Source organism: Mus caroli, unplaced genomic scaffold (assembly GCF_978045245.1).
Source record: "Mus caroli unplaced genomic scaffold, Mus_caroli_1 scaffold_8, whole genome shotgun sequence".
Taxonomy (NCBI): Eukaryota; Metazoa; Chordata; class Mammalia; order Rodentia; family Muridae; genus Mus; species Mus caroli.
In genome coordinates, this window is record NW_028227263.1 from 129,730,379 (window position 1) to 129,745,860 (window position 15,482).

General features: G+C 36.7%; 1 protein-coding gene across 2 annotated transcripts in view; it reads left to right on the plus strand.

The window, feature by feature from the left end:
• LOC147003513 (sulfotransferase 2A2-like) overlaps positions 1-8,735 on the plus strand; it is a 32,044-nt gene extending 23,309 nt beyond the window's left edge. Inside the window, exons 4-6 of one of the 2 annotated variants that reach the window (XM_085842177.1) lie at positions 198-292; positions 2,745-2,922; positions 5,885-6,000. In XM_085842177.1, coding sequence (XP_085698303.1) covers positions 198-292; positions 2,745-2,922; positions 5,885-5,985 — 374 coding nt within the window. In that variant the 3' untranslated portion in view covers positions 5,986-6,000. Of the gene's footprint in view, positions 1-197; positions 293-2,744; positions 2,923-5,884; positions 6,001-8,518 lie in introns of those variants that run through there. The other variant, XM_085842176.1, reaches the window with a different exon arrangement.
• Positions 8,736-15,482: the final 6,747 nt, after the last annotated feature.

A 15,482-nucleotide genomic window follows, 5' to 3' on the forward strand; every position in this document is an offset into this window, starting at 1 on the left:
GAGTTTGATAATGAACTTGATTTTATCAGTTCTCTATTTGTGTATCAACCTCAAATATCATGTTTAATGCTATAAATACAGACTAGTTAGATTTTTCTTAGTGAAGCTTTCTGCTGCTGCTTTCAGAAAATGAAGAAAGTCAAGCAGACCCTTTGTTAGTGCTTTGTAACTGACACTCCACTTCTCCCTGCACACAGTCATATATGGATCATGGTTTGAGCATGTCCGTGACTGGCTATCCATGAGAGAATGGGACAACTTCTTGGTACTATACTATGAAGACTTGAAAAAGGTGAGCTTACACTTTCTCACTCAGTTAAGAACGAGAACACATTACAACAACAATAACAACAAAAACAAAAGATGAATATTGATCATAGGATCTAGAAAAGCAGAGAGAAAGCCAAAAATCTGCTCTCAGCCTACCTGCTTCCCTGAAGGAATGGAGAAAAATAATTATTAATAAAAAGTAAAAATGCAACCAGACAAAAACTGAAAGATGAAATTATTCAAAAACAAATTTGACCTCATAGAGTTTTCTCTCAGGAAATAGGAGGGAGGAACCTGGGAGGGAAAGTATATGGGGGAACTGGGAGGGAGAGGTGAACCTGATCTAGTATTGTGTGAAGGAAAAGGACTGAAACTCTGATGGCCAGCAGTAAGAATGGAAACAGGCATCCTCTAAAATTAGGATGTTTAGGGGACCCTCCAGAATTTACCAGAGACCTGGTAAGTTAAAGACTCTCAGGACTCAAAGAGAGACACCTTAGATGAATTTCCATGCATTAGGGAGAATGATGTTATAGACCCTACCTGCACTTCCATCAGGAAGACAGGGCATCAAATGAGGGAGAGTGGGCCCATCCCACAGTCATAACTCTGACCCATAATTGTTCCTGTCTGAAAGAATGACAGGGTTGGAAATGGAGAGGAACCTGAGGAAAAGAAGGTCCAGCAAAAGACCCAAAGTGGTGTCCAGCTCAAGGGGAGGTCACAAGGCCTGACACTATTCCTGAGGCTCTGGATAGTTTGCAAAAAGGGACCTATCATAAATGTCCTCTGAAAACACCAGCAAGCAGCTGAAAGAATCAGAGGCAGATGTTTGTACCCTGCCAATGGACAAAAGCAGCTGATCCTTGTTTTTTAATTAGAGTAGGCTGAAGGTAGGTGAGGAGAAGGGTGATCCTTTAAGATGACCAAGAATCTCAATTAATCTGGACCCCTGAGATCTTTCAAAAGGTGGACCACCAAACAGACAGCATACACCAGCTAATATGAGGCCTCCAACACATATACAGTAGAGAACTTTTGGTCAGTGTTCATTCAGAGATGATGCACCTAACCCTTGGAGACTGGAGGACACAGGGAGATTAGAAGTCAGCTGGTTTGGGGAGGACATCCCCATAGAGACAGAATGGTGGGGAGGAGATATGTGCTGTTGTTGAACAGTCATAGGGTGGATCGGCTTTGGGGAAATAACATATAGAGTGTACAAAATAAATTAATTTTACAATTTAAAAAGTTTCATCATACTCTTTTTCCCATATGTAGAATCTTTTACTTAATCATCATTAAGTTCACTTTTCCCAAGAAAGGATCACTACCCAGCTGTCTGCTACACACTACTACACAGTCTAATAAGTCTTCTATCTGACCATTAATACATTCTTTTCAGTTATTGTCATGATTGTTTACATACATATGAAATATTAAGCAGAATTCTAATAAATATGCAAAAAATGTTTTAAACCAAGAAAACCTCATGTCCCCATGGGGAAGGCTAGGATTAAAAGCACAATTTTTGACGTTCTAAGATTTTTCCTTGTAATGACTATATCAGAAGATTAAATTAATTGTGGTAGTACACAGATATCATTACAACAGTTAGAGATCTGAGACAGAAAATTTGGGAATGTGATGCCCATATAAGCTGCAACCTGAGATACTTTCTCAAAACAAAATCTCTTGGAAGTACCCTCAAAAAACAAATATTGAGAACATTTCTATGAAACTGTCCTAAAATCTGTATTGTTTTCAGATACCTAAGCAAACACTATTATCTGGAACTAACAGTAATCTCTGCTGAGGATTTTGTGCACATGTGTTCATTTGCCTTGATCATTGTCTAGCAGCATTTCTATAAGTTTCTTTAAACCTGCCAGGGCAGGATAGGTATGCTTGTACATACTTTCAGTGCCAGCACTTGGAAGGAAAAAGCCAGATAGATGGATTTCTGATCTCTGTGAGCATGACATATACTAATCTCCACAGCAACTTCCAACACACAAGAAAAAATTCCATAGTGAGGCCCTGTCTTAAGAAAAAAAACTCAGTATACTGAGAGACTGTGTCAGCACACACCTGTGACCTTAGTACTATGGAGATTGACCCAGGAAGGTCTGAAATTTAAGGTCATGATCCTCTAAAAAGCAAGTTTAAATTTAACCTTGGTTCTATGAGAGCCTCTCTCTTACATTTCATCTTCCCTAAAAAGAATACCCAGTCTCTGTCTTTTAGAGAGCAGAGATGAGCCACATTGAGAGCCCACTCAATATATAAATGTTGAGTCTGAGTCCTTCCTCCCGTTGTTCCATTTCCTTTATTGCCTAATTCCTATTCATGCTCTCTCATTTGATGATGACCTTTTCACAACATTTTGATCATCCCCATCTACAGATCACATGTTTGAATCTTTTCTCTCAGTGCTCTCTGTTGATTGCCCTCATTTCACTTTCTTCTTTTAGGATACAAAGGAAACCATAAAGAAGATCTGTGACTTCCTAGGGAAAAATTTAGGGCCAGATGAGCTGGATCTTGTCCTCAAATACAGCTCCTTCCAAGCCATGAAAGGAAACAACATGTCCAATTATAGTCTCGTTAAGGACGATTGGGTTCCCAATGGCTTCAAGCTCATGAGAAAAGGTAAAGACATCATCTAGCTTCAGAATATGTCAGAACAAGTGAAGGGCTTGTTGTGCCAATGAAGCTCTAAGTAGTTTTTGGGAATGTACTGAAAGTCACTGCTCATCACCGATAGCTTCTCACAGACATTACAGGGAAGGTTTTTGTGGAGAAGATGTGGGTTTAAGACACTCTGCAAAGTTGATTTATTCTGGTAGATGAACTTGGGATTGGAGATGGTCATGTCTAAAAACTTCAATGAAGAAAATGGGAAAGTAGTCAGTATTCTATGAGGCATTGTAAAGTTTCCTGTATCACATTCCTCATTTCTACAATATAAAAAGTGTAATGCAGTAGACCAAAGATATATCTAAGATGATAAGCATAGAACTGCAAAAATTACATTAACTGCTGGAAAAGATGTTGAACAGGTCAAGATTGCTGCCAACTGTAAGCCAAGATTATACTCCTATAGGAGTAAAAAAAAAAAAAATCTCTAATGTTAAAATCTGATGTTATTTGCCAACCTATGTTTAGATTGCTTTAGGGTCATGACCCCTCTCTTCTTTGGAATTATCTTTCCTGAACGGGGAATTTCAATGCTCTCTATTTATTTGCCAACTCCTCTCTATGATGGGAGCAGATTGTTTCTGTGTGTGGTGTCATAGCTGTACAGTTCTGGAGTGACTTTGCCAGAATGAATCAGACCTTGAACCTCACCCAGACCTAATTAGATAATGATAGGTGAGATGGAACTTAGAGTAGAAGAAAGAAGGTGTCAGTCATCAGATATTTAACACTGAATAAAAACATGGGTATAAATGAATGAAGTATAAATTATGAGTTTAATTTTCTTTATCCATAATTTAAATGTTTCAGCCTTTAACTTCAATCGACAGTTTTGGAGTCTGAAATTTGGATACTAACAATATATGTTAGTATCTTTTCTTTATACATAATTGAAATATTTCAGCATTTGCCTTCCGTTGACAGCTTTGGAGTGTGAAATTTGGAAATGAACAATATAAGGATATAAGGAGTTTTCAAAGAAAACATGAAGTCAAAGTAGATACCAGATTGTATTTAGTCCAGGACTAGTACTATCCAAATAATGGGAAATTTTGACTGAGATGTAAACATAAAGATATGTCACCACTAACTAAAAGATAATGGAAATCTATACACTAAAGTCCAAGGCATGTGGAAAAATAAACTTTTCTTTCCAGCTGCCATCACACTACTGTACTCCTGACTCTGTGGAGACATACTGCACTAGAAAAATGGTCTCACCTGAGCAAAGTGGTCTGTTTCTGGATTTTCTATAATGAATGAGAATTTGGCAGTGTTAAAACATTGTAAGAAAATAAGTCTGTTATTACATACCTAAAGGAATGAAGTAGCTCTGTTAAGAGCAAAGGGATAAGGAAACTGACAAGCAAAAGCATTAGCAGAGACAAATCAGAGCAGATGGAATAGAATTTAAGACAAAATTCCATGAAGACAACTGTTGTTTCTGCTTTGCCAGGAAGATTCTTTTAGGATGAGACCATACTTGGTTTTATTCTCTTCCAAATACAAATACTATTTGCCATGCAGCACAGATGATAGCAGAAATACATACATACATACAGTAATTATAATATAGTTCTGCCAAAATACTTGATAAGACTTCATTAGTCTTTAGAAATTTAATTATCCTAGTGATTATATGTAGCATATGTTTTTTGTTGTTGTTTTTTTGTTGTTGTTGTTGTTGTTGTTTGTTTTTTTGTTTTTTTTTTGTTTTTTGCATTTGAAGACAGATTTTATTTGGGGGGATTATTTTTCTTATACTAGTGTGACACCAATATCCTTTAAGCCAGGTAATTCTGGAAACCAGGTCACTGATGAGGGACACAAAATACATTACCCACTTGCTTCACTAATTCATTATAGAGAATGATGAAATGGATATGTCTGGAAATAACTTTGAAAGAAAAATGTATGTAAAGATTATATTTGTCTTCTCAATTTCTCTATCAGATTGGTGCCAGTTTTGAATCATCAAAATATGTGCAAATCTAAGATAATGCTAAAACACACTCCATTATTTACCATTAGGCAACTTAATTCCCTATATCATAAAGCATTAAAAAGCTGTAGTAAGTGTTAGACTTGCCTGAGCCATGAGGAATTCACTAGACCTATTTTCCAAAAATCCTTTAATTGTTCTTATCTTAAGACACAAGAAATTACCTTTTATTGCCTCTGCAGAGCTGCTTTGTAAGCTTTATCCCAGAGACTCAATCATTCAAGTTGTTGAGGTGCATCTGGTTTTAATCTCCAAGCAATGATTTTCCATGTACAATTGTAGTCATTGTAATTCAATATTTAGGCTCTGCAGGAAATGCATACTAGAGAGATATTTAGCTACTCTTTGGGTGACAAGACTTTATAAGGACAATGCCACAATCTAGATATGTATAGGAAACATATTCTGGCAAACCTCAAAATTCCCAGCACTCATTACTTCACAGTGTATTATTTAATGGACACAGTAGTTGGGCCATTGATCATTTTTACTGGTATCTTCAGAAGACCTGAATCAGAGTCAAAAGAGAAGATGACCCAAGGACAGAAGAAGAAGCCTCCCATCTTAAGGTCATAAAGAAAATCCTACAAAGGTTTGGACAGTACTCTGATGTGAGATCTGCAGCCTCCAGAACTATGAGGAAGTTCTTTTTCAACAAGAGTTAAGCCACCACATGTTAGGGTTATCCTGACATCTGACACACAAAAGTTTGCGGAGATTTTTAGAAACAAGGAAAGAAAATAAAAGTGCATCAATAAACTGCACAGAATTTGCAAATAGGTGAACTTACAACTCCATGTGTGTACCTCCAAAGATGTGGTTTCTCAGATGGACTGATTTATTCCATTGGGAATCCATATTGAATTTGTTTGAGATGTTTGAGTCTAACATCTATCTGGTTTGGCCTATCAGGATCCAGGCATGCTGTCAAAAACCATAAGATATCATGTTCTAATAAAGAAAAGAATGAACCTGAGAGCACAATGGATATTAATAGGTACCCATCTCATTAGATGACACTTTTATATTCATATCAATTATAGTATATTATTTTAATATGCTGTATCAAGGATTTACATTTTTATGAATTCTTTATATTTTCCTTAATATAGCCCTCTGGGGAATTAAAATTAACTTATGTGATGATACAGAAAGAAAGTAATGTGATAAAGAAAAGAATGGCTTCTATTGTCATTCTTTTTGGATTCAAATACACATCCATCACTGTCATACTGGTAACATCTCAAAGACTAATTTTTCATCATCAGCAAAATAGGAGCACTGCCTATACCTTTCTCAGGTATGCACGAATTTATTTAACAATCCCACACTGAGTATATCCTATATGTCAGTCACTCTGTACAATGAACCATTTAGTAATTTCAGAAACATTTTCTTTCCAAATATATTTCATGCATATTCTGTGTGTATATTCAAAGCATAAATACATGGTCTAAATAACAGTGTCACAGCTAGGAAACAAAGCAAGGGTGGGACCTGCTGGGTTGTAAATGGAGGAAAGATGGGAAGAGAAGGTTACAGTGTCATTAATAAAAAGACAAAGAGCAAGATGTAATTATATGAAAATTATTAGTCCTCTAGGATGACAGAAGACACAACACAAAATGAACAGTTGATTAATCTCTAAGGTTATAACTAAAGACATTCTGGAATGGAGTGGTGAAAAACAATATATGGTCAGAAGACACAGTGCTACATTGGACATGTGCTGAAATTATGCAGATCTTCATGCATCACAAAACACCATGGATGAGTGAAACAGAGTCCTTCAATGCCCTCAGCTGTGAGGGGCTGGGTTCACTGTATCTAGTGAGAAAATCAAGACAGCTGAAATGCTGCTCATAACTGTGTGTATCTGCAGCACTCATGTGACCACACACACACACATAAGTAGAAACTATTTTAAGATATTAGTTAAAAGTTGCTTTAAAATTATTTACTTCTATAAGTAAATACTAAGATGTAGACAGAACAGTTGAAGTCTATTTGGATCATTGAGATGATAAACACTTCTGAGTTGGATAGCATGATAGGAACAGGTTTGATGGGAAGCAGGAATAATCTGTGTATATATAAAAAGATCAAGCCATTGTTGCTGCTATTAGATTGTCTAGCATACAGGTTGGGAGAGGAAAAGGTAGGACATAATTTAGACAGAGGGAGAAGTTTGTATATATGATTTCAGGACTTAAGAAATTTTTGGCAAGGCATGGTGGCACATGCCTTTAATCCCCTCACTTGGGAGGCAGCCTGGTCTACAAAGTGAGTTCCAGGACAGCCAGAGCTATACAGAGAAACCCTGTTTAAGAGAAAAGAGAGAGAGAGAGAGAGAGAGAGAGAGAGAGAGAGAGAGAGAGAGAGAAGAGAAGAGAAGAGAAGAGAAGAGAAGAGAAGAGAAGAGAAGAGAAGAGAAGAGAAGAGAAGAGAAGAGAAGAGAAGAGAAGAGAAGAGAAGAGAAGGGAAGAGAGAAGGAAGGAAGGAAGGAAGGAAGGAAGGAAGGAAGGAAGGAAGGAAGGAAGAAAGAAAGAAAGAAAGAAAGAAAGAAAGAAAGAAAGAAAGAAAGAAAGAAAGAAAGAAAGAAAGAAAGAAAGTAGTTAATTTTCTACAGAAAATATTAGTTTGATTTATTAATGCCACAGACCAGGCTCAGTCAGCCCCTTTCAACCTGTGGGAATCAAGGTTCCAACAGGTGAGCATAGACAGACACAGAGAGGAGAGAGTGTGCTGAATCTGAAGGTATTGTCACAAATCAAACACTAGTCTTATATAATACAGAAAAGAAAGGAGTAGTGTGTCACAGCAGGCAAAGTACATTGAAGTATCTGACACAAAACAGAGAAATGACTTCAAAAGACTTACAGGAACTAGGTAATATTTACAGTAAAGATAAAACAGCCCTGCCTAGAGTCAGCTAATGTCAGGTAAGGACTTCACAACCTAGTCACAATTTCTTCTACTCCTTTGAGCCTTTAGAAAGCTAGCATGAGGGGGTTCTGCTCTAGCAGACCTTCTCATGAGTAATATAATACCACAACCCTTCTATATCCTAGGCCTTGATAAATTCTTGCATATGAGTGTAACTTGGCTGTTCTTTAAAGTGTCTGTAGGGAATCTCCATTTGTCAGAAGAATTCACCAACTTGCTTCTAATATGCAATGTAGACTGCTATACCTGGTTGTAATGAAGAGTCTAAGTATACTTTGCTAAGCTTGCCCTGAGACTTCTAACTCTTATCCAGTAAATAACTTAAGAAAGCATGCAAGACCCTCCACAATATTGCAGAAAGAAATCTGGGGCATTCTAGCTATGGGAATGCCAAGGTTCCAGGAGGCTCTTTCCTTGAAACTGTGCCTCAGGACTGCTTCCAAATTTCTAAACCTGTAATGTGAGTCACTACTGGAGTGGATGTAGGATATTAACTGTGTGATCATTATCAAACGGAAGGTAAAAGCATATGATGGGAAGAACTAGTTTAGTGTTATGACCATTATAAATCCACCTATGTATCTTCTTCACATTTTACAGGCACAACTGGGGACTGGAAGAATCACTTCACAGTAGCCCAAGCTGAAGCCTTCGATAAAGTGTTCCAGGAGAAAATGGCTGGATTCCCCCCAGGGATGTTTCCATGGGAATAAGTTTTCAAAACTTTTAAATAATATATGAACACTGATGTTTATGTTCCTCTTGTTCTGTATCCTGAATACCTGGATGTAGTCATAGAATAAATCCTGTTGTGGAATTGTGAGAGTGAATTTTTAAAAACTTGTGTTACTAATACTAGTAGTAGCAACAGTGGTGCTGCTGGTGGTGTGTATACCTTTATGTTTGTAGTGCCTTCAGTGGCCAGAAGAATACATTGGTTCCAAGGGACCTGCAGTTGAATGTAGCTGTAAACTTCCTGCTTTGAGTTGTAGGAACTGATCTTAGGTCCTCTACCTAAGCAATACAATACTTCTAAAATCTGTCCATCTTTGAGAGTCATCTCTTAAGCCAAGAATCATGGAATCTTGAGTCATCATATATTTGCTACTTTTATTATTGTTTTGTTGTGTATTATCAGCAAATTCCAATGCACTTTATAGAATTCCAGCTTTAAAACATTTTATTTTCATTTAAATAAGTCATTTATTTGTAGTTTTATTGACTGAGATTGGACATGAAAAGTTTATAAGTGTGACGCTATGGAAATTATACAAGTTTTACTCAGTATTTGTGTATTAATCAAACTTTTCATGAATATCAGCTCCATTATTTGCAAAGAAACATATATATATATATATACACATGTATATATATATATATATGTATGTATATATATATACATGTGTATATATATACATATATACATATGTATATATGTGTGTGTTTATATATATGTGTGCATATATATAAACATATATATATATATATTCTTAATGTTTTCATTTGTTTATTTATTCTCTTTACATCCTGCTTGCAACCAACTCCCTACTCTCCTCTGAGCCACACATTTAAAACTTCCTCCCTCCATCCCCTCTCCTCTTCTCCTCAAGAAAGGGGGTTCCCTTGCATTCACCCACTCAGGGAAAAACCCACCCTGGTGCATCAAATCTCATAGAACTAAGTACATCCTCTCCCACTGAGACCAGACAGGGCAGTCCAACTGTGGGAAAGGGATACAAAAGGAGGCAACAGAGTCATAGCCAGAGACAGCCCCTGCTTCAATTAGTCTTCATGAGACACACATGAAGATTAAGATTCATATTTATTACATATGTACAGGCACCCTAGGTCCAATCAGTGCATACTCTTTTGTTGGTGGTTCAGTCTCTGGGAGCCCCCTAAGACCCAGGTTAATTGGCGCTGCAGGTTTTCTTCTGATGATCTTGACCCTTCCAGCTCCTTCAATCTTACCCACAATTCTTTCATAAGATTCCCTGAGCTCTGTAGTAGAGGTTGAGAACACAGATGGTGACACATCCCAGAAGTTCTTTTCTTGTACAGGAGTTTTTAGCTTTCTCATTTTTGTTTTGTTTTGTTTTGTTTTGTTTTGTTTTGTTTTGTTTTGTTTTTAACCACATAAAATGAAGAATTATTCTTTCAAGGTGGGTAAAGAATTCTTTAGGAATTTTTATAGAAGTCACACTGAATCTATAGATTGTTTTTTGGTAGAATGGCTCTTTTAACTATGTTAATCCTACTTGTACATGAGCATAGAATATGATGCCATCTTCTATTTCGGCTTCAATTTCTTTACAGACACCTGAAATTCTTGTCATACAATTCTTTTACATGCTTGGTTAGAGTCACCCAAATGTATTTTATATTATTTATGGCTATTCTGAAGGGTTTGTTTCCTTATTTTCCTTTTTTCTTTTTCTTTTTCTTTTTCTCTTCTTTTCTTTTCTTTCTTTTTTCTTTTGTTTGTTTGTTTTTTTGATACAGGGTTTCTCTGTATAGGTCTGGCTGTCCTGGAACTTACTTTGTAGACCAGGCTGGCCTGGAACTCAGAAATCCACCTCCTTCTGCCTCTGGAGTCCTGGGATTAAAGGTGTGCACCACCATGCCCGGCCTTTAGCCCTTTCATCTTTTGTGTAAGTGAAGGTTAATAATTTGGCTGAAGAAGTTTATCACCTGTAAGAGTTCTTTGATAGAATTTTAGTGGTCACTTATGTATACTACCACATTATCTGCACATAGTGATATTTTGACTTCCTCCTTTCTAATTTGTATCTCCTTGATCTTCTTTTGTTGTCTTATTGTTCTATCTAGAACTTCAAGTACTACATTTCAAAGCTACGGTGAGAGTGGACAGCCTTATCTTGTATCTAATTTTAGTGAAATTACATTGGATTTCTTTCCATTTAATTTGATATTTGCTATTAGCCTGATGTATATTACCTCCATTATGTTTAAGTATGTACCATGCATCCCTGATAACTCCAAGACTTTTAAAATAAAGAAGGAATGTTAGATTTTGTCAAAGGCTTTTCTCATAATCTGATGAGGTAATCACATGGTTTTTTTTCCATACTGTTTGTTTATATGATCAAGAATATTGGTAGATTTTTGTATGTGAACATCTCTGCAGTCCTGGGATGAAGCCTATTTGATCATCATGGATTATGGCTTTAATGTGGTCTTAGATTGGTTTTGCAAGTATTTTGTTGAGTATTTTTGCATCAATGTTTACAAGGCAAATTTATCTGTATTTCTAATTTTTGGTTGAGTCTTTGTGTTGTTTAGAAATCAGGGTGGCTGTTGTCTCATAAAATGAATTTGGCAATGTTCCTTCTGTTTCTATTTTGTAGAATAATTTGAAAAGATATCAGCATTAGCTCTTCTTTGAAAGTCTAGTAGAATTCTGTGCTAAAACCATCTCTCCCGAGGCTTGTTTGTTTGTTTGTTTGTTTGTTTACCTTGGCATGAAAGAGCTTTATGTCTGCTTCTGTTTCTTTGCGGGTTATAATTTTATTTAAATTGTTTACCTGATCTTGACTTAAGTTTGTTAAGTGAAATATATCAGGAAAATCATTGATTTCACTTCTATATTCCAATTTTAAAAAGTACAGGCTTTTAAAGTAATACATAATGATTCTTTGTATTTCCCTGGTGTCTATTGTTATATCCCCATTTTCATTTACAATTTTGTTAATTTGGAAGTTCTTTCTGTCTTTAGTTAACTGAAATCTTGTCTATTTTATTTATTTTCTCAAAAAAAAAGAGTTATTTGCTGCATTGTACGTTTGTATTGTACTCTTTGCTTCTAATTTATTGATCTCAGACTTGAGGTTGATTATTTCCTCTGATCTACTCCTCTTGTGTATGTTTGCTTCTTTATGTTCCAGAGCTTTCAGGTATATTATTAAATAGCTAGCATGAGAACTCATCAATTTCTTTATGAAGGCATTTAGTACTATGAATTTTCCTCCTAGCACTGCTTTCATTGTGTATCATAATTTTGGTATGTTGTGTTTTCATTTTCATTGAATTCTAGAAAGTCTTTAATTTCTTCTGTATTTCATCCTGACCCAGTAGTCATTCAGTAGAGAGTTGTTCAGTCTCCTTCAGTTTGTAGGCTTTCTGCTCTTTCTGTTGTTCTTGTTGAAGCCCAACCTTAATCTGTGGGGATCTGATAAGATACAGGAGGTTATTTCCATTTTTTGTATCTGTTGAAATTTGCTTTGGAACTGAGTACATGGTAAATTTTTAAGAAAGTTCTGTGACAGGATGAGAAGACAATATATGCTTTCATATTTGGGTAAAATATTCCATAGGTATCTGTTAGGTCCATTTGAGTTCTAACATCTGTTTGTTTCATTATTTCTCTGTTTAGTTTCTGTCTAGATAACATATCCATTGGTAGGAGTGAGATGATAGTTTTGCACTATCAATATGTGAAGTTTGATGTGTGATTTAAGTGTTAGTAATGATGCTTTTATAAATGTGGTGCCCTTGCATTTGGGGAATGGATGTTCAGTATTGAGATATCATCGTGAAGGATTTTTTTCTTGGATGAGTATGAAAAGTACTTCCCAATCTCTTGATTCATTTTTGTTGGAAGTCTGTTTTATTAGATATTAGAATGGTTGCTCCAGCTTGGTTCTTGGGTACATTTGCTTAAAAAAATCTTGTCCCAGCCATTTACTCTGAGATAATGTCTATCTTTGTGGCTGAAGTGTATTTCTTGTGTGTAGCAGAATGATGGATCCTGTTTTCACATATATTCTGTTAGCCTGTGACTTTGTATTGAGGAGTTGAGTACATTGATGTTGAGAGATATTAATTACCAATGGTTGTTAATTCATATCGCAGTAAATTTTCAACCTCAATAAGCCCATGAAGATAACATACAACTCAATTCTTATGTTTATATACTGTATGCTTAGATTGGGCAGTACTACCACTATACCAATCTATTCCCCAAGTATGACATAGATCCCTTGCTACTTGCAACTTCTCTAAGCCATGTGATTCTTTTCCAACTTCCTTCTACCTCTTCTTTCTCTGACCTTCTTCTCTATCATACCTAACCTTCTTCCACTTTCTAAAACTTCCAGCCCCACCTTTTCCCTTCTACTGTCCAATCATGGGCCCCATCATTTATTTGACCAGTTAGAATGGGGAGAAAGTTCACATAAAATCACCTGAGTATGTGATCTATTATTAATTGAGGTAGCCCCTCTTGGGGATGCAGAATTAACATCAGACTACAAACAGCACCAGGGCCACCTGTGGGGCAATGGGCTATGCAGAGACAGCCTGGTCTCCGGTCGAGCTGAGGGCTTGAACTCCAGTGGGACCCGATGGGTGGTAATTTCCACCTACATGGGATAGAAGGCATTTGATCATGTCTCCTGGACCCCGGCTCCTGTTAAAGTTACAAACACCACATCCTCCACAAGAGAAGCATGTGGTTAGCAGTCATGTAGAAAATGTCCCAAGCTTTTGGCATTCTTGCTAGACTCCTCCCCAAATAAATGTATTAACAGCACGATAGCTAGCCCACTATAAGAGAGGCTGCTTGGCCACTCTTTGCTCTCTTAAGCTTTCACTTTTCTTACTCTGGAAACTTTTATCTCTCTTACCCTCTCTTACCTTCTCTCTCTCTCTCTCTATCTCTCTCTCTCTCTCTCTCTCTCTCTCTCTCTCTCTCTCTCCCTCTTCTTTCTTTCCCCCTGCCTTTGTCCAATGAAGCTCTAAAATCATAGAATGTCTCTGACTATCAAGACCTACCATGCTTGAACGATGGGATAGGCTTTCTTGTAACAATCCAGGTCTAAACTCCTGACATAAGGCCTTCTATACTGCAGACAAGAACCGGAATAAGGACACCCGCCTGTGTGGGAACCACACAGCACCTGCCTCTCTCCCTCCCCTCTTCCCTTATCTCTGGGGCCAACTGCCACCTCTGGGCCCCTATTCTGTTCTCAGCTCCTCTGCCATATTGAGCATGTAATACTGGAGGCTGAGAACCTGGTACCTGGAGCTGCCCCTTGTCCACCATCTGCCATGTGGGGTCAGTGACTTAACACAGCCAGGTGCCCATCCAGGGCCGCATGAAAAGCTTCTGGCAATCCTACCGCGTCCACCCACCCAGACCACTGGATCTATGGTGGGACAATCTAAGACAAAGGCAAGAATAGGTGGTTCAAAAACATATATCCAATTCAGCTTTTTTGTCACCATAGTCAGGGCACTCAGCAAACTCACAGGTCAGGTTGTCACATGAATCATTGTGACAATTGTCATGCTTCTGAGCATTCTGTGAAGAGACCCTAATCTTTTTCCCTTTCCCCAATAGGGTAGCTGTTCCGGATCATGCCATATGCCAATAAGTAGATCCTTTTCATCTCACCTAGACATGATTATGTCTAGTTTTAAGGTACTATAAGGCATTTATTAAGTTCTTTGATATCCAAATTTCAAAATTCTTAAAAAGTATATGATTTAAATAATGTGCATAGGGATATAATTCCTCCCCCTTTTGTGTTTTAAGAAGCTATATTTTAATACCTTGTCTTTGAGAATTATTAAATTGTTGACGAAACATCTCAAATACTTGACTGTTATAGTCAGTTTTAATATAACATGGCCAGTGACTAATTACACTTTCAGTTGTTTCTCTTGAACAGTGGTTGATACTAGAAAGCATGAAAAGTTATTAATAGTCACATGTGCCTAATTTATTTATTTATTTATTTATCAGAAATAAGAGCATTCATTTGCAGCAATTGATTAAGTATAGGTCCTCAATAAGTAATACAATTATGTGGAAACAGGTAGAATCTGAAGACATCAAGAACAAATTCTTTTCTTTACAATTTGATATGCACATTCTCTAAAACTACCAAACTATTATTATCTTAAGCCAATACTATTTTGATTATATAAAGAACGAGATTATTCTTATGTTAGGCCTGTAATCTGCCCAAGATATAAATCCAGCATGGCATTGCCTAAAGGGGTCTTGTCCAGGCAATATAACATCCACCAAAGGTATAAGTCACTTTAAGACCTTAAGGTGAGACCTTAGCCAATTAACATCTTCTGGAAGCTTTTGAAAATAAAATTTTGAAGCAAATCAATTTTTCATTCTAGAATTTCTGTACCACATTTTTATAGTATAACTAAAACCCTAATATTAAAAAGATATTGCCTCTGAATCTTTTCTGGAGCAACAGCTACTCCCAAGAACTTTAGAGCTCATTGTGTGAGAGCAAACATTTGAAGTAAATTTCCCCTGAGAGGCATTAGCTAGTAAAATACTTTCCACTTAGGAAACAATATACAGTGAAAGATTCGAACTCTTAGCTTCTTGTATTGAAGCAGAGACAATAAAAACTTTTCTAACATACTGTAAAGCTATATTAGCCATACATAGAGACAAAATTTTCCAGTGATTACCAGTTCACTAGAAGCAAACCTTTTACAGTTATCCAGATGCAAAGGAAAAAGCAAACCTTTAAACCTATAATAACTTTACATGAAGTAGGCAAGCCAGATT